General features: G+C 43.5%; 1 protein-coding gene across 1 annotated transcript in view; it reads right to left on the reverse strand.

Moving 5' to 3' along the window:
- LOC128643510 (protein strawberry notch homolog 1) overlaps window positions 1–16358 on the reverse strand; it is a gene marked incomplete at its 5' end in the record, with an annotated part of 92521 nt that extends 76163 nt beyond the window's left edge. The window contains 2 exons of the mRNA XM_053696356.1: window positions 15463–15641; window positions 16185–16358. Coding sequence (XP_053552331.1) covers window positions 15463–15641; window positions 16185–16358 — 353 coding nt within the window. The remainder of the gene's footprint in view (window positions 1–15462; window positions 15642–16184) is intronic.
- Window positions 16359–26738: the final 10380 nt, after the last annotated feature.

A 26738-nucleotide genomic window follows, 5' to 3' on the forward strand; every position in this document is an offset into this window, starting at 1 on the left:
GAAATGCAGGAATGTAAGTTTAAAATGCCGGACCATTTTTTATGAACACACTGTTGTTCTTGCTGATTGGTGGATAAATTCACCCACCAATAAACAAGTGCTTTCCATGGTCCTTAACCAAAAAAATAGCTTAGATGCCTTTTTCAAATAAAGAAAGCAAGAGAACGAAGAAAAATTGATAATAGTAAATTAGAGCATGCAAACTTAAGCAGCTTTCTATCTGAATCATGAAAGAAAAAATTTGGGTTCAGTGTCCATTTAACCTTTCACTTGCGCTTTGCAGGGCGAGGTAAAGCACTAAGTCTCAGACACCGCCGTCTTTAACTGCGCGATAAAGTCTGATGGTAAAAGGCTCCCTCCAGATGGAGGATCTGGTGTGCTACGGGAAGCTGCATGTGATGAGGCAGATGACTAATGGGTATGCACCTCACGGGACGGCGAGTCCTCAGAGGTGGACGGCTCAGTAGTACTAAAGGGGTTAACCACCTTAGACATAACCTGGTTGATGCATACAGAACATAGTTGAGAGGGCGGGCATACCAAGGCCTCCTTACAATATAGAAAGGTATTACTATTATGGATAGAGGGAGTACCCTCGAGCATATCAGAATAATCCATAGCTTGCACTAATAACAGTAGGACACAGAATAAATTATCTTTTATTTCTCACAAAACGGCACCTTTATACTCCCAATGACTGGGGCACTCACCACCTCCTAGACCCAGGTAACAGAGAAACAAACATCTTCTCCAACAGCTAGCTCAGCCAGGAAAGGGAAAACAAGTGTGACCACACCCGGTCACATGGTGCGCAAGACAGGACTGCCCTGCTATGAGAAAAAGCGCTCCAAGCTGCACAGCGTACAAAGTGAAAGTAAAAACCTGTGTGTTCTGTTACCGCATAACAGTCTATGAGCCCAATAAATCTCCATATAAATCAGCATAAATCAACGTATCGCATTTGATTAATCCCCCACTGTTAAATAACCTCCCTCAGGAGGCATTAACCCAAGATTCTATTTAAGACAAAAGGATTAAACACTGTGACCCTGTCTTCTAGCGTTTAACATATGTAAAAATGTAAATGATCTTAACAGAATCCATGCTGTGGAACAGAAACACAGTCTCAAGTGTGAGTCTTTTAGCATCGCTCCTGACATGGACTTGAGTGAAGAAAGCAGACAGTGAAACTCCTCAATACTGGTTGCTTAAGGAGCTGTTAGCAGGCAGTCTGGATGGGTTTGCAGAACCAGACTAACTTTCGTCAATGCTCTCACTGAGAGGCTGACAAGACTACTTAAAACTCCAGTCCCATATCGAAAGGCATATACACCTCCTGAGGAACAACTCCAAAATCTTCTGACACTTCTCTGCCATTCTCCTTTGACAAAAGGCAAAGAATGACTGGGGGGGTGGGGGGAGTGGGAGAGGTATTTAAGCCTTTGGCTGGGGTGTCTTTGCCTGCTCTTGGTGGCCAGGTTCAGTAAGGAATGAAGCCATGGACTCTCCTTATATTAAGAAGAAAATAGATAGAGATATATATATAGATATATATCTATCTCTCAATTTGCGCTCTGTATCAATGCATGAAATTAAACTGCAGTCTCTCCTGATGTATTTTTTTAAGGCAGCTGAAACTGATGGATCCACCTCCACCAGTGGCAGTAGTTTAGGCAGGAACAGCACTCATAGAATGGGAGAGAAGAAAAAGAAAAAGCAACCAATAGTGTAATTTGTACACACAAAGGTGATGTGTTTTGAAATGCAAAAAATTTGCTCACCTTGTAAGACCTCAAACATGTGAGCTATGTGATGTTCAGGGAGGGGATATGTATCCCTATCTGTATTAAAGATGCGTCTTTATTTTCTGCTTCCACCTCTTCTAAAATGTAAAAGTTAAATAAACCTGGCATAGGTGAGGGGACCGCCCACTTAGTGACGTTACTTCCAGTCCGGCGAGACCACACGCAAACAGAGTGAAAGACTCAGCAGGACTGTTCGTGTGTATCTCCAACAGGACAGTGTTTCCACAGAAACGCCTCACCTAAGCCAGGTTTGTTGAACTTACTGGCTAATCGAACTGAGCAGTATTCAACTGTTACTAAATCAGCAAATGCTTAAAATCTCCATTGTGAGATATTTTACTCCGAGACATTTGTTTTAATCTTGAACTATGCATAAGTGAAAGCCTAAATCTTTACACATTACTGCATAAATTTATTCAACAATAAATCCTCTTTTTTTTCTAATGACACGATGAGTCCACGGATTATCTAATTACTATTGGGAATATCACTCCTGTCCAGCAGGTGGCGGCAAAGAGCACCACAGCGAAGCTGTTAAAATGTCACCTCCCTTCCCTCCCACCCCAGTCATTCTCTTTGCCTACGTTAGAGCAAGGAAGTGGTAAAGTTAGGCGTTAAAAAAAAAAAAAAATCTTGCTTGAAGAATCTTTTTCTAAGTAGTGCAAGATTGTGCTGCTTTGTACTAGGGTGGAGTCGTAGTCCACATCAGTCTCTTCAGTAGGGCAGTGGTGGTTTTAGAGCAAAGGGGAACTTGTGGGACATAATTCTCACTGCGCCTCCCATGTAATTTATGCTGCCCTAACTCTATAAGCCTGAGTCTATTTTCCTTTCCACAGGGCTATGTGAGGGAGAATACCTCTCAAACCTGGTGAGCTGCCTTGCTGTCAGCAGATTTGTGAGGTAAGTGCTAACTTTAATATTTCTGGGAAGGAGAGTGGGCACTTTATTTCAAACACATAAATGACAAAGGGGCCAATGTAAGTGAAGGCACTTTATATTTGAAGGGACACAAACTCTCCTATACTGGAGAGGATTGATAAGACAGCCATTTTAGCAGGCACTGGGGCTAAGGAGAATTTTAGGCTATGGTGGTTCCTCTTCTCCCGGCAGTTAAACTTTATCATAAAAAATACAGACCGGGAGATTTTGTTTGGGAACGCCCACGATAGACAGAGCTACGTGAGGCAGCAATCTGAGTTGCGAGACACTTTTACTTCTCTTCCAGGTGCGAAGGAAGAGTTTTTCTGGGTCTGACTAGAAACGCTTGATTTTCGGAAAGCAGGAGTTTCTAGGCCCGGAAAACGGATCACTTCTTCTGCTACTGGGTTTTTGATGAATTACCTAAAGGGAATATCAAGCTACGGTGTAGCAGGTCAGGGTAGGCACCTCAGCAAATTATTTTATTTATTATTATTATTTATTATTTATTTTATTTTATTATTCTCAATTCTGCAGCCGAAGTAAAAGGTTCTGGGATCTCTGTTGGCGGTGCTCCGATTACGGGCATTGCAGTGGCGCCCTATCTGGACGACATCCTGGTCCAGGTGCCATCCTTTCAACAAGCAAGGTCCCACACAGAAATGTTGCTATCCTTCCTGCGATCTCACAGATGGAAGGTACATTTGAAAAAGAGCTCCTTAGTTCCAAAAACAAGGGTAACTTTCTTGGGAACATAATAGATTCCCTATCAATGAAGATTTTTCTGACAGAAGTCCTCGGCCATCAGTGGCTCAATGCATGGAGGTAATCGGGCTGATGGTGAAGGCAATGGACATCATCCCGTTCGCTCGTTTCCACCTCAGACCTCTGCAGTTAAACATGCTCAGTCAATGGAACAGAGATTATGCGGATTTGTCTCCACGAACACTACTGGAGCAGGAGACAAGGGATTCTCTTCAATGGTAGTTGTCTCAGGATCATCTCTCCCAGGGAACCTGCTTTCGCAGACCCTCCTGGGTGATTGTGACAACAGACGCCAGCCTTCTAGGATGGGGAGCAGTCTGGGGCTCTCTAAAGGCTCAGGGAGTTTGGACTCAGAGTCTGTTCTGCCTATAAACATTTTGGAGCTGAGAGCGATCTTTAATGCTCTTCTGGCCTAGCCCCAGTTAGCCTCGGCCCAGTTTATAAGGTTCCAGTCAGACAACATAACTTCAGTAGCTTACATCAGAGGAAGGCAAGATAATTCGGTGGGCGGAGAATCACACTTGCTGTCTGTCGGCGATACACATCCCAGGGGTGGACAACTGGGAGGCGGACTTCGAGCAGACCGACCTTTCACCTGGGGAAGTGGGAACTCCATCCGGAAGTGTTTTCCAGCCTGATTCTCAAATGGAGTCAGCCGGAATTTGATCTCATGGCATCTCGACAGAATGCAAAGCTTCCGAGGTACATATCAAGGTCAAGGGACCCTCAGGCGGTATTGATAGATGCCCCTGGCGGTACCTTGGAATTTCAGGCTTGCATATTGCCTATTTCCACCGTTCGCTCTTCTTCCTCGGGTCATTGCTCGATCCAAGCAGGAGAGGGCGTCGATGATCCTCATTGCACCGGCTTGGCCTCGCAAGATTTGGTATGCAGACCTGGTGGAGATCTATTCCATTTTGGAGACTTCCATTGAGGAAGGACCTTCTACTTCAAGGGCCCTGCCTTCATCCAAATCTAGTTTTTCTGAAGCTGACTGCGTGGAGATTGAACGCTTAATTTTATCCAAGCGGGGATTTTCAGACTCTGTCATTGAGACCATGATTCAGGCTCGTAAACCTGTGACTAGAAAGATTTACCACAAGATATGCCTGTGTTCAAACCAGTTACTCTTCCCTGGAGTCTTAATTTAGTTCTTAAAAGGCCAGTAAACCTAGGAAATAAGGTTATATAATTCTGCACATAGTGCATTATTATATAACATTAGCTTAGCTCCAGGATTCTAAAGTCAATAGTTAAATAGATTTAACGAAAAGAAAACCGAACGCCGCTCCTGGCTCTACTGAGCGGGTCTGTTTTCTTCTGCTATTCAAAGCGTGCCCGGTCGCGCTATTAAAATAAATGTAGCTCACTCCTGCTCTGGTAGCGGGAGCGAGCTACATTGATTTTAATAGCGCGATCGGGCCGACTGTGATTAGACAGTGTGTCCAGATGCGCTTAGGAGAAGAAAACAGACCCGCTCAGTAGAGCCAGGAGCGGCATTCTGTTTTCTTTGCGTTATATCTATTTAACTATTCACTTTAGAGATCTGGAACTAAGCTAATGTTATATAATTCTGCACTATGTGCAGAATTATATGTGCAGAATTATATAACATTTCCTAGGTTTACTGGCCCTTTAAGGTTCTTCAAGGGGCTCTGTTTGAGCCCATGCATTCCTTAGATATTAAGTTATCTTGGAAAGTTTTGTTTCTCGTGGCTATTTCATCTGCTCGTAGAGTGTCAGAGCTCTCTGCATTACAGTATGAGTCACCTTACGTTATTTTTCATTCGGATAAGGTAGTTTTACGTACAAAGTTAGGTTTTCTTTCTAAAGTAGTTTCTGACGGAACATTAATCAGGAGATTGTTGTTCCCTCATTGCGTCCTAATCCTTCTCAGAAGGAACGGCTTATGCACAACTTAGACGTGGTACGTGCTCTAAAATTTTCTTACAGGAGACTACTTCCCTTTCTTTTTGGCTGAAGAGTATCATACGTTTTGCTTATGAAACTGCTGGACAGCAACCTCTAGAGAGGGCTGCATTTCAAAACACATCAACTTTGTGTGTACAAATTTACACTATTGGTTGCTTTTTCTTTTTCTTCTCTCCCTTTCTATGAGCGCTGTTAATGCCTAAACTACTGATAGATATAAAACATTTTTTTTATATATGTGATAGACATAGCTAATCTAGGTAGTACAATTGCAAACTGAAGTGGTTGGGCCAACAAGGAGTCTTTTCCAAACCATAAAGGTAAGTTTTCCACTAAGAAAAAACCCCATATAAAACTAGTCTATGGTCCTTCCTACAGTCTTCATTTTCATGCACAACAGAAGCAAATAAATACCACAGTGACAAATAGGCAAAAACATAATTTATGCTTACCTGATAAATTCCTTTCTCCTGTAGTGTAGTCAATCCACGGGTCATCATTACTTATGGGATATTAACTCCTCCCCAACAGGAAGTGCAAGAGGATCACCCAAGCAGAGCTGCTATATAGCTCCTCCCCTCTACGTCACACCCAGTCATTCGACCAAGAACCAAACGAGAAAGGAGAAACTATAGGGTGCAGTGGTGACTGGAGTATAATTTAAAAATTTAGACCTGCCTTAAAAAACAGGGCGGGCCGTGGACTGACTACACTACAGGAGAAAGGAATTTATCAGGTAAGCATAAATTATGTTTTCTCCTGTTAAGTGTAGTCAGTCCACGGGTCATCATTACTTATGGGATACCAATACCAAAGCTAAGTACACGGATGACGGGAGGGACAGGCAGGATCTCTATACGGAAGGAACCACTGCCTGAAGAACCTTTCTCCCAAAAACAGCCTCCGAAGAAGCAAAAGTGTCAAATTTGTAAAATTTGGAAAAAGTATGAAGAGAAGACCAAGTTGCAGCCTTACAAATCTGTTCAACAGAGGCCTCGTTCTTAAATGCCCAAGTGGAAGCCACAGCTCTAGTAGAATGAGCTGTAATCCTTTCAGGAGGTTGCTGTCCAGCAGTCTCATAAGCTAAACGTATTATGCTACGAAGCCAAAAGGATAGAGAGGTAGCAGATGCTTTTTGACCTCTCCTCTGTCCAGAATAAACGACAAACAGGGAAGAAGTTTGTCGAAAATCTTTAGTTGCCTGTAAATAGAATTTCAGGGCACGGACTACATCTAGATTGTGCAGAAGTCGTTCCTTCTTTGAAGAAGGGTTAGGACACAATGATGGAACAACAATCTCTTGATTGATATTCTTGTTAGTGACTACCTTAGGTAAGAACCCAGGTTTAGTACGCAGAACTACCTTATCTGAATGAAAAATCAGATACGGAGAATCACAATGTAAGGCTGATAATTCAGAGACTCTACGAGCCGAGGAAATAGCCATTAAAAACAGAACTTTCCAAGATAACAGCTTGATATCAATGGAGTGAAGGGGTTCAAACGGAACACCCTGTAAAACGTTAAGAACTAAGTTTAAGCTCCACGGCGGAGCAACAGATTTAAACACAGGCTTAATCCTGGCCAAAGCCTGACAAAAAGCCTGAACGTCTGGAACTTCTGACAGACGCTTGTGTAAAAGGATGGACAGAGCTGAGATCTGTCCCTTTAACGAACTAGCAGATAAACCCTTTTCTAAACCTTCTTGTAGAAAAGACAATATCCTAGGAATCCTAACCTTACTCCATGAGTAACCCTTGGATTCGCACCAGTGTAAGTATTTACGCCATATCTTATGGTAAATTTTCCTGGTAACAGGTTTCCTAGCCTGTATTAAGGTATCAATTACTGGCTCTGAAAATCCACGCTTTGATAAAATTAAGCGTTCAATTTCCATGCAGTCAGCTTCAGAGAAATTAGATTTTGATGTTTGAAAGGACCCTGAATTAGAAGGTCCTGTCTCAGAGGCAGAGACCAAGGTGGACAGGATGACATGTCCACTAGATCTGCATACCAGGTCCTGCGTGGCCACGCAGGCGCTATTAGAATCACTGATGCTTTCTCCTGTTTGATCCTTGCAATCAAACGAGGAAGCATCGGGAAGGGTGGAAACACATAAGCCATCCTGAAGGTCCAAGGTGCTGTCAAGGCATCTATCAGGACCGCTCCCGGGTCCCTGGACCTGGACCCGTAACGAGGAAGCTTGGCGTTCCGGCGAGACGCCATGAGATCCATATCTGGTTTGCCCCAACGTCGAAGTATTTGGGCAAAGACCTCCGGATGAAGTTCCCACTCCCCCGGATGAAAAGTCTGGCGACTTAGGAAATCCGCCTCCCAGTTGTCCACTCCTGGGATGTGGATCGCTGACAGGTGGCAAGAGTGAGACTCTGCCCAGCGAATTATCTTTGATACTTCCATCATCGCTAGGGAACTTCTTGTCCCTCCCTGATGGTTGATGTAAGCCACAGTCGTGATGTTGTCCGACTGAAACCTGATAAACCTCAGAGTTGCTAACTGAGGCCAAGCCAGTAGGGCATTGAGAACTGCTCTCAATTCCAGAATGTTTATTGGAAGGAGACTCTCCTCTTGAGTCCATGATCCCTGAGCCTTCAGGGAATTCCAGACAGCGCCCCAACCTAGAAGGCTGGCGTCTGTAGTTACAATTGTCCAGTCTGGTCAATGCAATTAGTACATAAATTTCTATTGGGCTCCACCTTGGCTTTTGAACATATTGCACAAAGAGTTTCCTCTGTGTCAGACATGTTTAAACTAGCAATTAGACTAGCAAGCTTGGAAATACTTTTCAACTAAATTTACAAGCAATATGTAAAAACGTTACTGTGCCTTTAAGAAGCACACAAAAACTGTAACAGTTGAATAACAATGAACCGGATTAGTTATATAAACCAAATTTAGCAAAGGATTGCACACATTAGCAATGGATGATTAACCCTTAATGTCAGAAAAAAACGTATAACAATTGACAATATAAGCGTTTTTATCACAGTCAAGCACAGTCTCACAGGTCTGCTGTGAGTGATTACCTCCCTCAAAACTATTTTTGAAGACCCCTGAGCTCTGTGGAGACGTCCTGGATTATGCAGGGAGAAAAAGACAGACTGTGACTGAATTTCTGATGCGTAGTAAAAGCGCCAAAATAGGCCCCTCCCACTCACACTACAACAGTGAGTGAAGCTCAGTAAACTGTTTTAATTCAAAACAACGACAGCCATGTGGAAAATAAAGCCCAAAACAATTTTCACCAAGTACCTCAGATAATTAAACGATTTAACATGCCAGTAAACGTTTAAAATCTAATATATGAAATGTCATTAAAAAGCCTGCTGCTAGTCGCTCACACTGCAAGTTAGGCTAAAAGTTATATGCATACAGTATTTTCCCAGTGAAGTGCCATTCCCCAGAAATACTTAAGTGTTAACATATATACATGTCAGCCTGATACCAGTTGCTACTACTGCATTTAAGGCTGTACTTACATTATATCGGTATTAGCAGTATTTTCAAAGTCAATTCCATTCCTTAGAAAATAATATACTGCAACATACCTCTTTGCAGGTGAACCTGCCCGCTGTCCCCTGATCTGAAGTTACCTTACTCCTCAGAATGGCCGAGAACAGCAAACGGATCTTAGTTACGTCCGCTAAGATCATATACAAAAAACTCAGGTAGATTCTTCTTCAAATTCTGCCTGAGAAGGAAACAACACACTCCGGTGTCGTTTAAAATAACAAACTTTTGATTGAAGATATAAAAAACTAAGTTTAATCACCACAGTCCTCTCACACATCCTATCTATTAGTTGGGTGCAAGAGAATGACTGGGTGTGACGTAGAGGGGAGGAGCTATATAGCAGCTCTGCTTGGGTGATCCTCTTGCACTTCCTGTTGGGGAGGAGTTAATATCCCATAAGTAATGATGACCCGTGGACTGACTACACTTAACAGGAGAAACAGACCATGTCACTAATTCTTATGGTTCAAACACTAGTTTACCCAGGACCTCTAAGGCAGAGGAGTAGATTTACAATTAAAAGCAGAAAACAGAATTTATGCTTACCTGATAAATTACTTTCTCTGGCGGTGTATCCAGTCCACGGATTCATCCTTTACTTGTGGGATATTCTCATTCCCTACAGGAAGTAGCAAAGAGAGCACACAGCAAAGCTGTCCATATAGCTCCCCCTCTAGCTCCACCCTCCAGTCATTCGACCAAAGGTTAGGAAGAAAAAGGAGAAACCATATTGTGCGCAGTGGTGACTGTAGTTTAAACAAAAATTTTTTTACCTGACTTAAATGCCAGGGCGAGCCATGGACTGGATACACCGCAAGAGAAAGTAATTTATCAGGTAAGCATAAATTCTGTTTTCTCTTGCAAGGTGTATCCAGTCCACGGATTCAGCCTTTACTTGTGGGATACCAATACCAAAGCTTTAAGACACGGATGAAGGGAGGGAACAAGACAGGTACCTTAAATGCAAGGCACCACTGCTTGCAAAACCTCTCTCCCAAAAATAGCCCCCGAAGAAGCAAAAGTATTGAATTTGTAAAATTTGGCAAAAGTATGCAGTGAAGACCAAGTCGCTGAAATCTGTTCAACAGAAGCCTCATTTTTGAAAGCCCATGTGGAAGCCACTGCTCTGGTAGAATGAGCAGTAATTCTTTCAGGAGGCTGCTGGCCAGCATTCTCATAGGCCAAACGGATGATGCTTTTCAGCCAAAAGGAAAGAGAGGTAGCAGTCGCTTTCTGACCTCTCCTCTTACCAGAATAGATAAACAAGGAAGATGTTTGTCTGAAATCCTTAGTTGCTTGTAAATAGAACTTTAAAGCACGAACTACATCAAGATTGTGTAATAGACGTTCCTTCTTCGAAGACTGATTAGGACACAGAGAAGGAACAACTATTTCCTGGTTAATATTCTTGTTAGAAACAACTTTAGGAAGAAAACCAGGCTTGGTACGCAAAACTACCTTATCTGCGTGGAACACCAGGTAAGGTGAATCACACTGTAAGGCAGATAATTCTGAAACTCTTCGAGCAGAAGAGATAGCTATCAAAAACAAACTTTCCAAGATAACAACTTAATGTCTATGGAATGTAAAGGTTCAAACGGAACCCCTTGAAGAACTGAAAGAACTAGATTTAGACTCCATGGCGGAGCCACAGGTTTATAGACAGGCTTGATTCTGACTAAAGCCTGAGCAAACGCTTGAACGTCTGGTACCTCTGCCAGACGCTTGTGTAACAGGATAGACAAAGCAGATATATGTTATTTTAAGGAACTAGCTGACAATCCTTTCTCCAGTCCTTCTTGGAGAAAGGACAATATCCTGGGAATGAGTAACCCTTGGATTCACACCAACAAAGATATTTCCGCCATATCTTATGGTAGATTTTCCTGGTGACAGGCTTTCTAGCCTGAATCAGAGTATCTATAACTGACTCAGAGAACCCACGCTTTGATAGAATTAAGCGTTTAATCTCCAAGCAGTCAGACGTAGAGAAACTACATTTGGATGCTTGAACGGACCCTGTATTAGAAGATCCTGCCTCATTGGCAGTGTCCATGGTGGGACAGATGACATGTCCACTAGGTCTGCATACCAAGTCCTGCGTGGCCACGCAGGCGCTATCAGAATCACCAAAGCCTTCTCCTGCTTGATTCTGGCAACCAGACGCGGGTGAAGAGGAAACGGTGGAAAAACATAAGCCAGATTGAAGGACCAAGGCGCTGCTAGAGAATCTATCAATACCGCCTTGGGATCCCGGGACCTGGACCCGTAGAGAGGAAGTTTGGTGATCTGACGGGACGCCATCAGATCCAACTCTGGGGTGCCCCATAGCTGAGTCAGCTGGGCAAATACCTCCGGGTGGAGTTCACACTCCCCCGGGTGAAAAGTCTGACGACTTAGAAAATCCGCCTCCCAGTTGTCTACTCCTGGGATGTGAATTGCTGAGAGATGGCAGGAGTGATCCTCCGCCCACCTGATTATTTTGGTTACTTCCGTCATCGCTAGGGAACTCTTTGTTCCCCCCTGATTATTGACGTAAGCTACAGTCGTGATGTTGTCCGACTGAAATCTGATGAATTTGGCCGCCGCTAGTTGAGGCCATGCCTGAAGAGCATTGAATATCGCCCTCAGTTCCAGAATGTTTATCGGGAGAAGAGTTTCTTCCTGAGACCATAAGCCCTGAGCTTTCAGGGAGTCCCAGACCACACCCCAGCCTAACAGACTGGCGTCGGTCGTTACAATGATCCACTCTGGCCTGTGGAAAGATTCCCTGAGACAGGTGATCCTGAGACAACCACCAGAGAAGAGAATCTCTGGTCTCCTGGTCCAACTGAATTTGAGGAGACAAATCTGCATAATCCCCATTCCACTGTTTGAGCATGCATAGTTGCAGTGGTCTGAGGTGTATCCGAGCAAAAGGGACTATGTCCATTGCCGCAACCATTAGTCCGATTGTCTCCATGCACTGAGCCACAGATGGCCGAGGAATGGAATAAAGAGCTCGGTAAGTAGTTAAGAGTTTTAGCTTTCTGACCTCCGTCAGAAATATTTTCATTTCTACCGAGTCTATCAGGGTTCCTAGTAATGGAACTCTTGTGAGGGGGGAGAGAGAACTCTTTTTGATGTTCACCTTCCACCCATGAGACCTCAGAAAGGCCAATACAATCTCCGTGTGAGACTTGGTTCTTTAGAAAGTTGACGCCTGAATTAAGATATCGTCTAGGTAAGGCGCCACTGCTATGCCCCGTGGTCTTAGAACCGCCAGGAGGGACCCTAGCACCTTTGTGAAAATTCTGGGAGCAGTGGCCAACCCGAAAGTAAGAGCCACAAACTGAAAATGCTTGTCCTCCACGAACCTGAGAAACTGGTGATGATCTTTGTGGATAGGAATGTGCAGATACGCATCCTTTAGATCCACGGTAGTCATATATTGACCCTCCTGGATCATTGGTAAGATTGTCCGAATGGTCTCCATCTTGAATGATGGGACTCTGAGGAATTTGTTTAGAATTTTGAGATCCAGGATTGGTCTGAAAGTTCCTTCTTTTTTGGGAACCACAAACAGGTTTGAGTAAAACCCCAGTCCTTGTTCTGCAATTGGAACTGAGTGGATCACTCCCATTGTATGTAGATCTTCTACACAGCGTAAAAACGCCTCTTTCTTTGTCTTATCTGTAGACAGACGAGAAATGAGGAACCTTCCCCTTGGAGGAGAGTCCTTGAATTCTAGAAGGTATCCCTGGGCTACAAACTCTAATGCCCAAGGATCGTGTACATCTCTTGCCCGAGCGAAGAGAGAGAGAGTCTGCCCCCTACTAGATCCGGTCCCGGATCAGGGGCTACCCCTTCATGCTGTCTTGGTGGCAGCTGCAGGCTTTTTGGCCAGTTTACCCTTATTCCAGCCCTGGTAAGGTTTCCAGTTGCCTTGTGCTGTGAAGCGTTACCCTCTTGCTTTGCCGCCGGAGAGGATGAAGCGGGGTCGTTCCTGAAATTGCGAAAGGAACGAAAATTAGCTTTGTTCTTTGTTTTAAAGGTTTTGTCCTGAGGGAGAGCATGGCCTTTTCCCCCGGTGATATCTGAAAATAATCTCTTTCAATTCAGGCCCGAATAGGGTCTTCCCTTTGAAAGGAATGTTCAAAAGCTTGGCTTTAGACCACACATCGGCCGACCAGGACTTTAGCCATAGCGCCCTGCGCGACAAAATGGCGAAACCTGAATTTTTCGCCGCTAACTTAGCTATTTGGAAAGCGGCGTCAGTGATAAAAGAATTAGCTAGCTTTAGAGCCTTAATTCTATCCATAATTTCTTCATATGAGGTCTCCGTCTGGAGCGAGTCTTCCAGCGCCTCAAACCAGAAAGCAGCTGCAGTAGTTACAGGAATAATGCAGGCAATAGGTTAGAGAAGAAAACCTTGTTGAACAAAAATTTTCTTAAGTAAACCCTCTAATTTTTTTATCCATAGGGTCTTTAAAAGCACAACTGTCTTCAATTGGTATGGTTGTGCGTTTAGCTAGTGTAGAAACAGCTCCCTCCACCTTAGGGACCGTCTGCCACGAGTCCCGCATGGGGTCAGATATGGGGAACATTTTCTTAAAAACAGGAGGGGGGACAAAAGGGACACCTGGCCTATCCCACTCCCTAGTAACGATATCCGCAATCCTCTTAGGGACCGGAAACGCATCCGTGTAAACAGGGACTTGTCCATTTTACACAATTTCTCTGGGATCACCAAAGGGTCACAGTCATCCAGAGTAGCTAATACCTTCCCTAAGTAAAACACGGAGGTGTTCTAGTTTAAATTTAAGGCCAATGTATCTGAATCTGTCTGGGGAGGAACCCTTCCTGAATCAGAGACTTCTCCCTCAGACATCAAATCCCTCGCTCCCACTTCAGAGCGTTGTGAGGGTATATCGGATACGGCTACCAAAGCATCAGCGCTGCGGAATCTGTTGGCGCTCTACAAATAACCGATAATAATAATCAGAATGCTCATAATCTGTTCTTAAAACGGAGCTATCACGCTTTGCAGGTAACACGGGCAGTTTAGATTAGAAGGCAGTAAGAGAATTATCCATGACTGCCGCTAAGTCTTGTAATGTAAAAGGGTTAGACGCACTAGAGGTACTAGGTGTCGCTTGCGCGGGCGTAACTGGTTGTGACACTTGGGGAGAGGCAGACGGGCTACCCTCGTTACCTTCAGTCTGAGAATCATCTTGGGCCACATTCTTAAATGCAACAGTATGATCTTTAAAGTGTATAGACATAGTGTCAGACATGTTTAACAGACTAGTAGAGTACACAAACAGGCTTGGAATCACTTTAATCAAATAAACACAATTTGAAAAAACGTTACTGTGCCTTTAAGAGATAAGAGCACACAATTTTAGAAAACGGTGAAAAATGCAGCATTCTTTTTGAAATGTTCACAGTATGTAGCTAAAGCCTTAATAAGATTGCACCCCAAGTTTCAAAACGATTAACCCCTTAATGCCCAAACCGGAGCAGCCTAAAGCCAACAAACACCTGGTTAAATCACTACAGCACCTTGCCACAGCCTTGCTGTGGCCCTACCTTCCCTTAGGGATCAGATTTGGGGGAATATAGCTTCTTTTAGGCCCTCAAACATCAGCAGGACCCTCCATGTGAAACAGCATGAACTTATCTGCAATTCTAAGTGCGCATCTGAGGCAAATAGGCCCCTCCCACTCTACTCCGGAGCTGTGAGGCCTAGTAAATCACTCCTAAGTGACTAAAAAACAGCCATGTGGTAAGAACCCCAGAAAAAAACCCAAAAGGGCTTTCAAAGTGTCTTGCAAAACGATTTTTCCTTAGCCAAACAATCGATTGCCCTGAATAAGTGTCAACCAGTATATTAGCCCTATTATGTAAGCATTCAATTCCTTACTAAGTCTGTGAACATAGCTTACCCTCCCCACATGGGGATATTGTCAGTCTTCTAGCATTATCTCAGTCTTGTCTAGAAATAAATGACTGAACATACCTTATTGCAGATCACCCTGCAAAATTTTCCCCCCAACTGAAGTTTTCTGGTACTCCTCAGTCCTGTGTGGGAACAGCAGTGGATTTTAGTTACAACATGCTAAAATCATCATTTTCCTCTCAGCAGAAATCTTCATCACTTTTCTGCTAGAGAGTAAATAGTACAAACCGGTACCATTTAAAATAAACTTTTGATTGAAGATAATAAAACTACAATTCTAACACCACATTCACTTTACACTCCCGAGAGAGACCCTAGTGCTTAGAGCCAGCAAAGAGAATGACTGGGGGGTGGAGCTAAAGGGGGAGCTATACGGACAGCTTTAATGTGTGCTCTCTTTGCTACTTCCTGTAGGGAATGAATTAACCTACAAACATAAATTTTTTAAACCTTTTAAAATAATTTTATGCTACATACGTGATTTAGGAATCTAGTAAGATAGTAAGTTATGTGTTGTAATTAAAATTAGTGATCCACGGAAAATGGCTGTGAAAGGAGGTGAAAGTTTACCTCTGCTACATTATCAGGGCCTCCTAGTTCATCAATAAGCTCATCCAGAGTGTTTGGTGGAAGAACTTCAGCCAGATCATCTAGCTTGTCCAGGATCTCTTTCTTCATCTGCTGAGCCCTCTCAACAGCATCTTGACTGGTTACACAGCTGTTACTGGTATTGGTACTACTTGTAATTGCTGCAGAGGAAGGAAACGTGTTATGGCTAATATACATAACTAAAGGGACAGTTCTATTAAAATTACACGCACATACTTTGCTTTTACTGTACAAATTTTTTTACTTATTTCACTCCACGCAAAGGCTGACGCAGAAATTATGATTCACTCATAATCAGGCATTTACTCCACGTTAAGAGTATACATGGCTGAGTAAAGTGGATTATTAGTGATGACAAACAAAATGTTGTTTGCAATAGTAGAGAGCAAACTAGATGGTTTATATGCAGATATTGTCAGACAAAAAACAAACAACTCTATGTGCTTGCACAATAACAGACTAGGCTGCTGTGAGTCTCACATGGGTTGTAAATATTGGTCTGTTGATTTAAAAGCCTATTCACTTGTGTCTATATTTCCACATAATTGTTTACACAATTATAATTAAAATGAGCAGGGAAGTCAAGAACAATAAATAGCATATACATTACAAAATGGTTCTAATATAAACCTGCAATTTCACCAAATTTTTCAAATTTCAATCAATGGAAACTGCCCTCATACCTGGAAGGCTTGCCGGAGTACTGACAGGAGCAGGTTTAACAGTTGATGAGAAGGCAGGACGCTTAGACCCAAGTCCAGATGCTAATAAGGCACTTTGAATGGAATCTGGATCAATGATTTTCTTTTTCTTTTTATCTTTGTTTTTCTTATGGTCTTTTCTGATCAGCCAAGGATCTAATGAACAAAAATGAACATTTAATCAAGATTAACCGGCAATTTTTGTATTTTTTTTTTATTGAGATTCATTTAAAGGCTTGTATGTCAAAAAACTTATTACAGAAAAAAAAAAAGTATTTTCATATAATCAACCATTCAACCTGCATTTACAAAAACTAGGTGCAATAACATGACATCAGATATATATATTGAGTTACCAAGTAAGTGCCAGTATAGCTCTGTGCCTTCAAAATAACCTTAAGGGCCACTCTTGGACCCCATATTACCCAATAAACTGAACCAAGGAAGGCAACTACTGAAAACAAGGAAACCACTCTTGGGTCCCCAACAATGAATCTCTATTTTCTGAGGTTTTAAGGTCTAGGTGTTGCAGAGATAAAATGACAGGGGAATCATCCTTATTAGCTTTTCAGTGTAGGCAGTTGGGAGGGATATCTATATCAGAACCATAATGTAGGGAGAGCTGATAAACCACCGAACATGTGAATACATTAGAGTGAGTGGCTGAGAATACAAACTTATATGTAAATTTATCGTTACTCATGAGTATTGAAAGCTAAAAGAGTAAGTTTAAAGCAGGTAAGAATATATACTTGAGTGCGTATTAACCACCACATATATGGGCCTTAGTGACTATGGGAAAAGTAAATTGATGTACTGCCTCGGCTGCAGACAGCACATCCAAGAGCTAATATAGGTTAAGACAGCCTCTTTGAACAGGCAATTTTAGTAGAGCATGCAAAACAAGGTCTCCCCTATTGGTTTCACCATTAAAAAGAAGCAGTAAATTAGAAATAAATTAAACAATGGTTAAAAATGGTATTTTCTACTCTATTATCAATTTGTTCTCCGTCTTTTTATATGCACGCTTTTTAGGCATCAGCTTCTATTGAGCATGTGCAAGAGTTAACAGTACATGTATATGACTGATTGGCTGATGGCGGTCACAAGATACAATGGGCAATTAAAAGGGATACGAAACCCACATTTTTTTCTTTCATGGTCCTTGTAAATACACATACAAAATAGTATAATCTACAAATACACAATAAAAAGACAAATGCAATAACACTGCATTTTAAATTATCTGTAGAAATGTGATTGCTTAAAGGGATATGAAACCCAATAACTCATTCAGATAAAACATGCAATTTAAAGCAACATTCTAATTTATGCCTATCAATTTTTCTTCGTTCTCTTGGCATCTTTATTTGAAAAAAGCAGGAATGTAAGCTTAGGAGCTGGCACATCTTTGGTTTAGAACCTGGGTAGCATTTGCAGATTGGTGGCTAAATGCAGCCAGCAATCAGCAGGCGCTGAACCAAAAACGGGCTGGCTCCTATGCTTACATCCATGCTTTTTGAATAAAGATACCAAGAGAATGAAGAGAAAAAAAATAAGAGTAAATTAGAAAGTTACTTAAAATGGCATGTCCTCTGGATTTCCGGTGGGTGGGCAATGAGCAGGCAGCTCAACTTCAGAGCTCCGTGAAACTATCCGATTTCATAGTGGAATTTGAGAGTAAAATATTGCCCAAGCGTATCAGTCCTTGACAGGGATCGTGTCTGGACTTTAATGAAGCTGGATATAGTCATCTCTTCCCCACCTCAGGGCACTTAGCACGACTAGATGCAGAGTGACATTTTCTGCGCCACTCACGGCCATATTGTCCTTCGCATAGTGTGACAGAAACTGAGCACCTTTGGAGGCCTATAGGAGCCGGTAAGGAAAGGAAAGCCAGCAAGACTCGAAATACAGGCTGCAGTTAACTTGTCTTCCTACCACGTAATGCCTATGTTCTTCCTGACACCTGAAGGGATCTGAACGGAACCACCGGCACACCATAGTGGTGCGTGAAATTTAGACGTCCCAGCTTCAAGACAGAAGACGCTCCGACCAGCAGCGGAGTTAAGTCTTTAAGAGAAAACCAGATAGGATTTCTGGCATTGCGATTAGTGACGGAACAGCACATAGAGGGGGGCCAGAAAGACAAAATGTCAGAAAGGGACTACCCCCTAAGCAGGTAATGATAAAATTCTTACACTTTCAAGTTAAGGTTCAAGTGTTACGGGCTGATCGCAGACTCCACTCTTTAAGGTTTCCAAATGCCAAACTCCTACTTTTCCAGGACTACTCCGATAGTGTTGATGAGGAAACAGTTTTCTGCGATCTGCTCCACTCTGAATAGAGAGAGGGGCAAAAGGTGTATCTGATATACCCCACTAGATTGAAATTGATAACTGCTAATGGCCCCAAATTCTTTGATTCACCCACTGAAGTTCAGGAATTCCTGGGGATGACTCAAACACGGACAGACAATCCGCTAATGGATTAATGCACATTGACCCTGATTGAGAAAGGGCGGGGCTCCGTGAGGGTCTAACTTGCTCTTTATGTACTAAAGCTATTATATATTGTGGCATTTAATAGTTGGGTACGAATTAAGTATGCATATGATGCAGATACTTCCTATAATAATAGGTACTTAAGGTGAGCAGAAGAGGGGAAGGGCGCACACAGAAATCAGATCTGAGTGTAGTATGTCAATGTCAACACCAATCACGCCAAATACACACTCACTTGTTTTGACATCAATCTATATGAGGTAAGGTACTAGGGTGGAGGCTGTTTCAAGCCCTATGAGCCATCTTTCAATTAGTCTCACTGCTGTATACTGCTTCAATATATTCCAAATCAAAGCTCCTTTGCGTCTGTCTTGTCAGCCTGTTGATGAAAGCTAAATTGTGGCAGCACTCTCTTGCGCTGTTGGAGGCGTTCTGTAGACTCAGTGCTCCAGCTCACTGGATCCCGGATCACAGCTCCCTCAGCAGACAGTAATGCAAAATAATGCACCAGATTTTTTGTAAAAATAAAAACTTTAAAACATTTTTAAAAAATAACAAGTACAAAAAGGGGTTAAAATGGTAATTCAGAGCCCAAAAGAGACTGCAACGTGTTTCTCTGCTGTTCAAGCAGTGTCAGACATATGCCTGTGACATACTACACCCAGACCTGGTTTCTCTGTGCGCCTTTCCCCTCTTCTGCTCCATGGCCATTCTTTTTGGTAAACGGCTAGCATTTACCATTATCAAAACACACAAAGATGTGGAAGGCAGGTTTCTCATCGTACAAATTAAACTATGCTCACACTATGTAATATATATGTCCCCAACCAGAGGAGTCCAGCCTTCTGGACTCGGATTGTCCAAACTCTAACAGCTTACTTAGATACTCATATTATACTGGACATGGACTTTAATTTAGCCCCTGTCCCTGTGTGCGACAGAATAAGAGCTCCAGGGGGTCCCCTGGGAGATAAACGACACAAATACAAGGGAAGATTTGAAAAAACAGAATTTATGCTTACCTGATAAATTACTTTCTCCAATGGTGTGTCCGGTCCACGGCGTCATCCTTACTTGTGGGAATATCTCTTCCCCAACAGGAAATGGCAAAGAGTCCCAGCAAAGCTGGCCATATAGTCCCTCCTAGGCTCCGCCCACCCCAGTCATTCAACCGACGGACAGGAGGAAAAAATAGGAGAAACCATAGGGTGTTGTGGTGACTGTAGTTAGAGAAAATAATTCATCGGACCTGATTAAAAAACCAGGGCGGGCCGTGGACCGGACACCGTTGGAGAAAGTAATTTATCAGGTAAGCATAAATTCTGTTTTCTCCAACATTGGTGTGTCCGGTCCACGGCGTCATCCTTACTTGTGGGAACCAATACCAAAGCTTTAGGACACGGATGAAGGGAGGGAGCAAATCAGGTCACCTAAACGGAAGGCACCACGGCTTGCAAAACCTCTCCCCCAAAAATAGCCTCAGAAGAAGCAAAAGTATCAAATTTGTAAAATTTGGCAAAAGTGTGCAGTGAAGACCAAGTCGCTGCCTTACATATCTGATCAACAGAAGCCTCGTTCTTGAAGGCCCATGTGGAAGCTACAGCCCTAGTTGAGTGAGCTGTGATTCTTTCAGGAGGCTGCCGCCCGGCAGTCTCATGGGCCAATCGGATGATGCTTTTAAGCCAAAAAGAAAGAGAGGTAGAAGTTGCTTTTTGACCTCTCCTTTTACCAGAATAGACGACAAACAGAGAAGAAGTTTGTTTGAAGTCTTTTGTAGCTTCTAAGTAGAATTTTAGAGCACGGACTACATCTAAATTGTGTAGCAAACGTTCCTTCTTTGAAACTGGATTCGGACACAAAGAAGGTACAACTATCTCCTGATTAATATTTTTGTTGGAAACAACCTTTGGTAGAAAACCAGGCTTAGTACGCAAAACAACCTTATCTGAATGGAACACCAGATAGGGCGGAGAACACTGCAGAGCAGATAACTCTGAAACTCTTCTAGCAGAAGAAATAGCAACCAAAAACAAAACTTTCCAAGATAACAACTTAATATCTATGGAATGTAAAGGTTCAAACGGAACCCCTTGAAGAACTGAAAGAACTAGATTTAAACTCCAGGGAGGAGTCAAAGGTCTGTAAACAGGCTTGATCCGAACCAAAGCCTGAACAAATGCTTGAACATCTGGCACAACTGCCAGTCGTTTGTGTAGTAGGACAGATAAAGCAGAAATCTGTCCCTTTAGAGAACTTGCAGATAATCCTTTATCCAAACCTTCTTGTAGAAAGGAAAGAATCCTAGGAATCTTTATCTTATTCCATGGGAATCCCTTGGATTCACACCAGCAGATATATCTTTTCCATATTTTATGGTAAATCTTTCTAGTTACCGGTTTTCTGGCTTGAACCAGAGTATCTATCACGGAATCTGAAAACCCACGCTTTGATAGAATCAAGCGTTCAATCTCCAAGCCGTCAGCTGGAGGGAGACCAGATTTGGATGTTCGAATGGACCCTGAACAAGAAGGTCCTGTCTCAAAGGTAGCTTCCATGGTGGAACTGATGACATATTCACCAGGTCTGCATACCAAGTCCTGCGTGGCCACACAGGAGCTATCAAGATCACTGAGGCCCTCTCCTGTTTGATCCTGGCTACCAGCCTGGGAATGAGAGGAAACGGTGGAAACACATAAGCTAGGTTGAAGGTCCAAGGCGCTACTAGTGCATCCACTAGAGTCGCCTTGGGTTCCCTGGATCTGGACCCGTAGCAAGGAACCTTGAAGTTCTGACAAGACGCCATCAGATCCATATCTGGAATGCCCCATAGTTGCGTCAACTGGGCAAAGATCTCCGGGTGGAGTTCCCACTCCCTAGGATGGAATGTCTGACGACTCAAATAATCCGCTTCCCAGTTTTCCACACCTGGAATGTGGATCGCAGATAGGTGGCAGGAGTGATTCTCCGCCCATTGTATTATTTTGGTCACTTCTTTCATCGCCAGGGAGCTCCTTGTTCCCCCCTGATGATTGAGATACGCAACAGTCGTCATGTTGTCTGATTGGAATCTTATGAATCTGGCCTTTGCTAGCTGAGGCCAAGCCTTGAGAGCATTGAATATCGCTCTTAGTTCCAGAATGTTTATCGGGAGAAGAGACTCTTCCTGAGACCACAGTCCCTGAGCTTTCAGGGATTCCCAGACCGCGCCCCAGCCCACTAGGCTGGCGTCGGTCGTGACTATGACCCACTCTGGACTGTGGAAGCTCATTCCCTGGGATAGGTGATCCTGGGTTAGCCACCAACGGAGTGAGTCTCTGGTCTTCTGATCTACTTGAATCACTGGAGACAAGTCTGTATAGTCCCCATTCCACTGTTTCAGCATGCACAGTTGTAATGGTCTTAGATGAATTCGCGCAAAAGGAACTATGTCCATTGCTGCAACCATCAATCCTACTACTTCCATGCACTGAGCTACGGAAGGACGAGGAATAGAATGAAGAACTTGACAAGCGTTTAGAAGTTTTGACTTTCTGACTTCTGTCAAGAAAATCCTCATTTCTAAGGAATCTATTATTGTTCCCAAGAAGGGAACCCTTGTCGACGGAGACAGGGAACTTTTTTCTATGTTCACCTTCCATCCGTGAGATCTGAGAAAGGCCAGAACGATGTCTGAGTGAGCCTTTGCCTTTGAAAGAGACGACGCTTGTACTAGAATGTCGTCCAAGTACGGTACTACTGCAATGCCCCTTGGTCTTAGAACCGCTAGAAGGGATCCGAGTACCTTTGTGAAAATCCTTGGAGCAGTGGCTAACCCGAATGGGAGGGCCACAAACTGGTAATGTTTGTCCAGAAAGGCGAACCTTAGGAACTGATGATGTTCTTTGTGGATGGGGATATGTAGATACGCATCCTTTAGATCCACGGTAGTCATAAATTGACCTTCCTGAATTGTGGGTAGAATCGTTCGAATGGTTTCCATCCTAATTTGTTTAGGATCTTTAGATCCAGGATTGGTCTGAAAGTTCCCTCTTTTTTGGGAACCACAAACAGATTTGAGTAAAATCCCATTCCCTGTTCCGCCGTTGGAACTGGGTGTATCACTCCCATCTTTAACAGGTCTTCTACACAATGTAAGAATGCCCGTCTCTTTATTTGGTTTGAGGATAAGCGAGACATGTGGAACCTTCCCCTTGGGGGTAGTTCCTTGAATTCCAGAAGATAACCCTGAGAAACTATTTCTAGCGTCCAGGGATCCTGAACATCTCTTGCCCAAGCCTGAGCAAAGAGAGAGAGTCTGCCCCCCACTAGATCCGGTCCCGGATCGGGGGCTACTCCTTCATGCTGTTTTGTTAGCAGCGGCAGGCTTCTTGGCCTGCTTACCCTTGTTCCAGCCTTGCATCGGTTTCCAGGCTGGTTTGGTCTGTGAGGTATTACCCTCTTGTTTAGAGGATGCAGAATTAGAGCCCGGTCCGTTCCTGAAATTACGAAAGGAACGAAAATTAGACTTATTCTTGGCTTTGAAAGGCCTATCTTGTGGGAGGGCGTGGCCCTTTCCCCCCAGTGATGTCTGAGATAATCTCTTTCAATTCTGGCCCGAAGAAAGTTTTACCCTTGAAGGGGATATTAAGCAATTTTGTCTTGGATGATACATCTGCTGACCAAGACTTTAGCCAAAGCGCTCTGCGCGCCACAATTGCAAACCCTGAATTTTTCGCCGCTAATCTAGCTATTTGCAAAGCGGCATCTAAAATAAAAGAGTTAGCCAACTTAAGTGCGTGAACTCTGTCCATAACCTCCTCATATGGAGTCTCTCTACTGAGCGACTTTTCTAGTTCCTCGAACCAGAACCACGCTGCTGTAGTGACAGGAACAATGCACGAAATGGGTTGAAGAAGGTAACCTTGCTGTATAAAAATCTTTTTAAGCAATCCCTCCAATTTTTTATCCATAGGATCTTTGAAAGCACAATTATCCTCGATAGGAATAGTAGTGCGCTTGTTTAGAGTAGAAACTGCCCCCTCGACCTTAGGGACTGTCTGCCAAGTCCTTTCTGGGGTCGACCATAGGAAATAATTTCTTAAATATAGGAGGGGGAACAAAAGGTATGCCGGGCTTCTCCCATTCCTTATTCACTATGTCCGCCACCCGCTTGGGTATAGGAAAAGCGTCGGGGTGCACCGGAACCTCTAGGAACTTGTCCATCTTGCATAATTTTTCTGGAATGACCAGGTTGTCACAATCATCCAGAGTAGATAGCACCTCCTTAAGCAGTGCACGGAGATGTTCTAATTTAAATTTAAATGTCACAACATCAGGTTCAGCCTGTTGGGAAATTTTTCCTGAATCTGAAATTTCCCCATCTGACAAAACCTCCCTCATGGCCCCTTCAGATTGGTGTGAGGGTATGAGAGAACAATTATCATCAGCGCCCTCCTGCTCTTCAGTGTTTAAAACAGAGCAATCACGCTTTCTCTGATATGCAGGCATTTTGGTAAAAACAGAATTTATGTTTACCTGATAAATTACTTTCTCCAACGGTGTGTCCGGTCCACGGCGTCATCCTTACTTGTGGGATATTCTCTTCCCCAACAGGAAATGGCAAAGAGCCCAGCAAAGCTGGTCACATGATCCCTCCTAGGCTCCGCCTACCCCAGTCATTCGACCGACGTTAAGGAGGAATATTTGCATAGGAGAAACCATATGGTACCGTGGTGACTGTAGTTAAAGAAAATAAATTATCAGACCTGATTAAAAAAACCAGGGCGGGCCGTGGACCGGACACACCGTTGGAGAAAGTAATTTATCAGGTAAACATAAATTCTGTTTTCTCCAACATAGGTGTGTCCGGTCCACGGCGTCATCCTTACTTGTGGGAACCAATACCAAAGCTTTAGGACACGGATGAAGGGAGGGAGCAAATCAGGTCACCTAAATGGAAGGCACCACGGCTTGCAAAACCTTTCTCCCAAAAATAGCCTCAGAAGAAGCAAAAGTATCAAACTTGTAAAATTTGGTAAAAGTGTGCAGTGAAGACCAAGTCGCTGCCCTACATATCTGATCAACAGAAGCCTCGTTCTTGAAGGCCCATGTGGAAGCCACAGCCCTAGTGGAATGAGCTGTGATTCTTTCGGGAGGCTGCCGTCCGGCAGTCTCGTAAGCCAATCTGATGATGCTTTTAATCCAAAAAGAGAGAGAGGTAGAAGTTGCTTTTTGACCTCTCCTTTTACCAGAATAAACAACAAACAAGGAAGATGTTTGTCTAAAATCCTTTGTAGCATCTAAATAGAATTTTAGAGCGCGAACAACATCCAAATTGTGCAACAAACGTTCCTTCTTTGAAACTGGTTTCGGACACAGAGAAGGTACGATAATCTCCTGGTTAATGTTTTTGTTAGAAACAACTTTTGGAAGAAAACCAGGTTTAGAACGTAAAACCACCTTATCTGCATGGAACACCAGATAAGGAGGAGAACACTGCAGAGCAGATAATTCTGAAACTCTTCTAGCAGAAGAAATTGCAACTAAAAACAAAACTTTCCAAGATAACAACTTAATATCAACGGAATGCAAGGGTTCAAACGGAACCCCCTGAAGAACTGAAAGAACTAAATTGAGACTCCAAGGAGGAGTCAAAGGTTTGTAAACAGGCTTAATTCTAACCAGAGCCTGAACAAAGGCTTGAACATCTGGCACAGCGGCCAGCTTTTTGTGAAGTAACACAGACAAGGCAGAAATCTGTCCCTTCAGGGAACTTGCAGATAATCCTTTTTCCAATCCTTCTTGAAGGAAGGATAGAATCCTAGGAATCTTAACCTTGTCCCAAGGGAATCCTTTAGATTCACACCAACAGATATATTTTTTCCAAATTTTGTGGTAAATCTTTCTAGTTACAGGCTTTCTGGCCTGAACAAGAGTATCGATAACAGAATCTGAGAATCCTCGCTTCGATAAGATCAAGCGTTCAATCTCCAAGCCGTCAGCTGGAGTGAAACCAGATTCTGATGTTCGAACGGACCCTGAACAAGAAGGTCTCGTCTCAAAGGTAGCTTCCAAGGAGGAGCCGATGACATATTCACCAGATCTGCGTACCAAGTCCTGCGTGGCCACGCAGGAGCTATCAAGATCACCGACGCCCTCTCCTGATTGATCCTGGCTACCAGCCTGGGGATGAGAGGAAACGGCGGGAACACATAAGCTAGTTTGAAGGTCCAAGGTGCTACTAGTGCATCCACTAGAGCCGCCTTGGGATCCCTGGATCTGGACCCGTAGCAAGGAACTTTGAAGTTCTGACGAGAGGCCATCAGATCCATGTCTGGAATGCCCCACAGCTGAGTGACTTGGGCAAAGATTTCCGGATGGAGTTCCCACTCCCCCGGATGCAATGTCTGACGACTCAGAAAATCCGCTTCCCAATTTTCCACTCCTGGGATGTGGATAGCAGACAGGTGGCAGGAGTGAGACTCCGCCCATAGAATGATTTTGGTCACTTCTTCCATCGCCAGGGAACTCCTTGTTCCCCCCTGATGGTTGATGTACGCAACAGTTGTCATGTTGTCTGATTGAAACCGTATGAACTTGGCCCTCGCTAGCTGAGGCCAAGCCTTGAGAGCATTGAATATCGCTCTCAGTTCCAGAATATTTATCGGTAGAAGAGATTCTTCCCGAGACCAAAGACCCTGAGCTTTCAGGGATCCCCAGACCGCGCCCCAGCCCATCAGACTGGCGTCGGTCGTGACAATGACCCACTCTGGTCTGCGGAATGTCATCCCTCGTGACAGGTTGTCCAGGGACAGCCACCAACGGAGTGAGTCTCTGGTCCTCTGATTTACTTGTATCTTCGGAGACAAGTCTGTATAGTCCCCATTCCACTGACTGAGCATGCACAGTTGTAATGGTCTTAGATGAATGCGTGCAAAAGGAACTATGTCCATTGCCGCTACCATCAACCCGATCACTTCCATGCACTGAGCTATGGAAGGAAGAGGAACGGAATGAAGTATCCGACAAGAGTCTAGAAGTTTTGTTTTTCTGG

This window comes from Bombina bombina, unplaced genomic scaffold, assembly GCF_027579735.1.
Source record: "Bombina bombina isolate aBomBom1 unplaced genomic scaffold, aBomBom1.pri scaffold_860, whole genome shotgun sequence".
NCBI classification, from domain to species: Eukaryota; Metazoa; Chordata; class Amphibia; order Anura; family Bombinatoridae; genus Bombina; species Bombina bombina.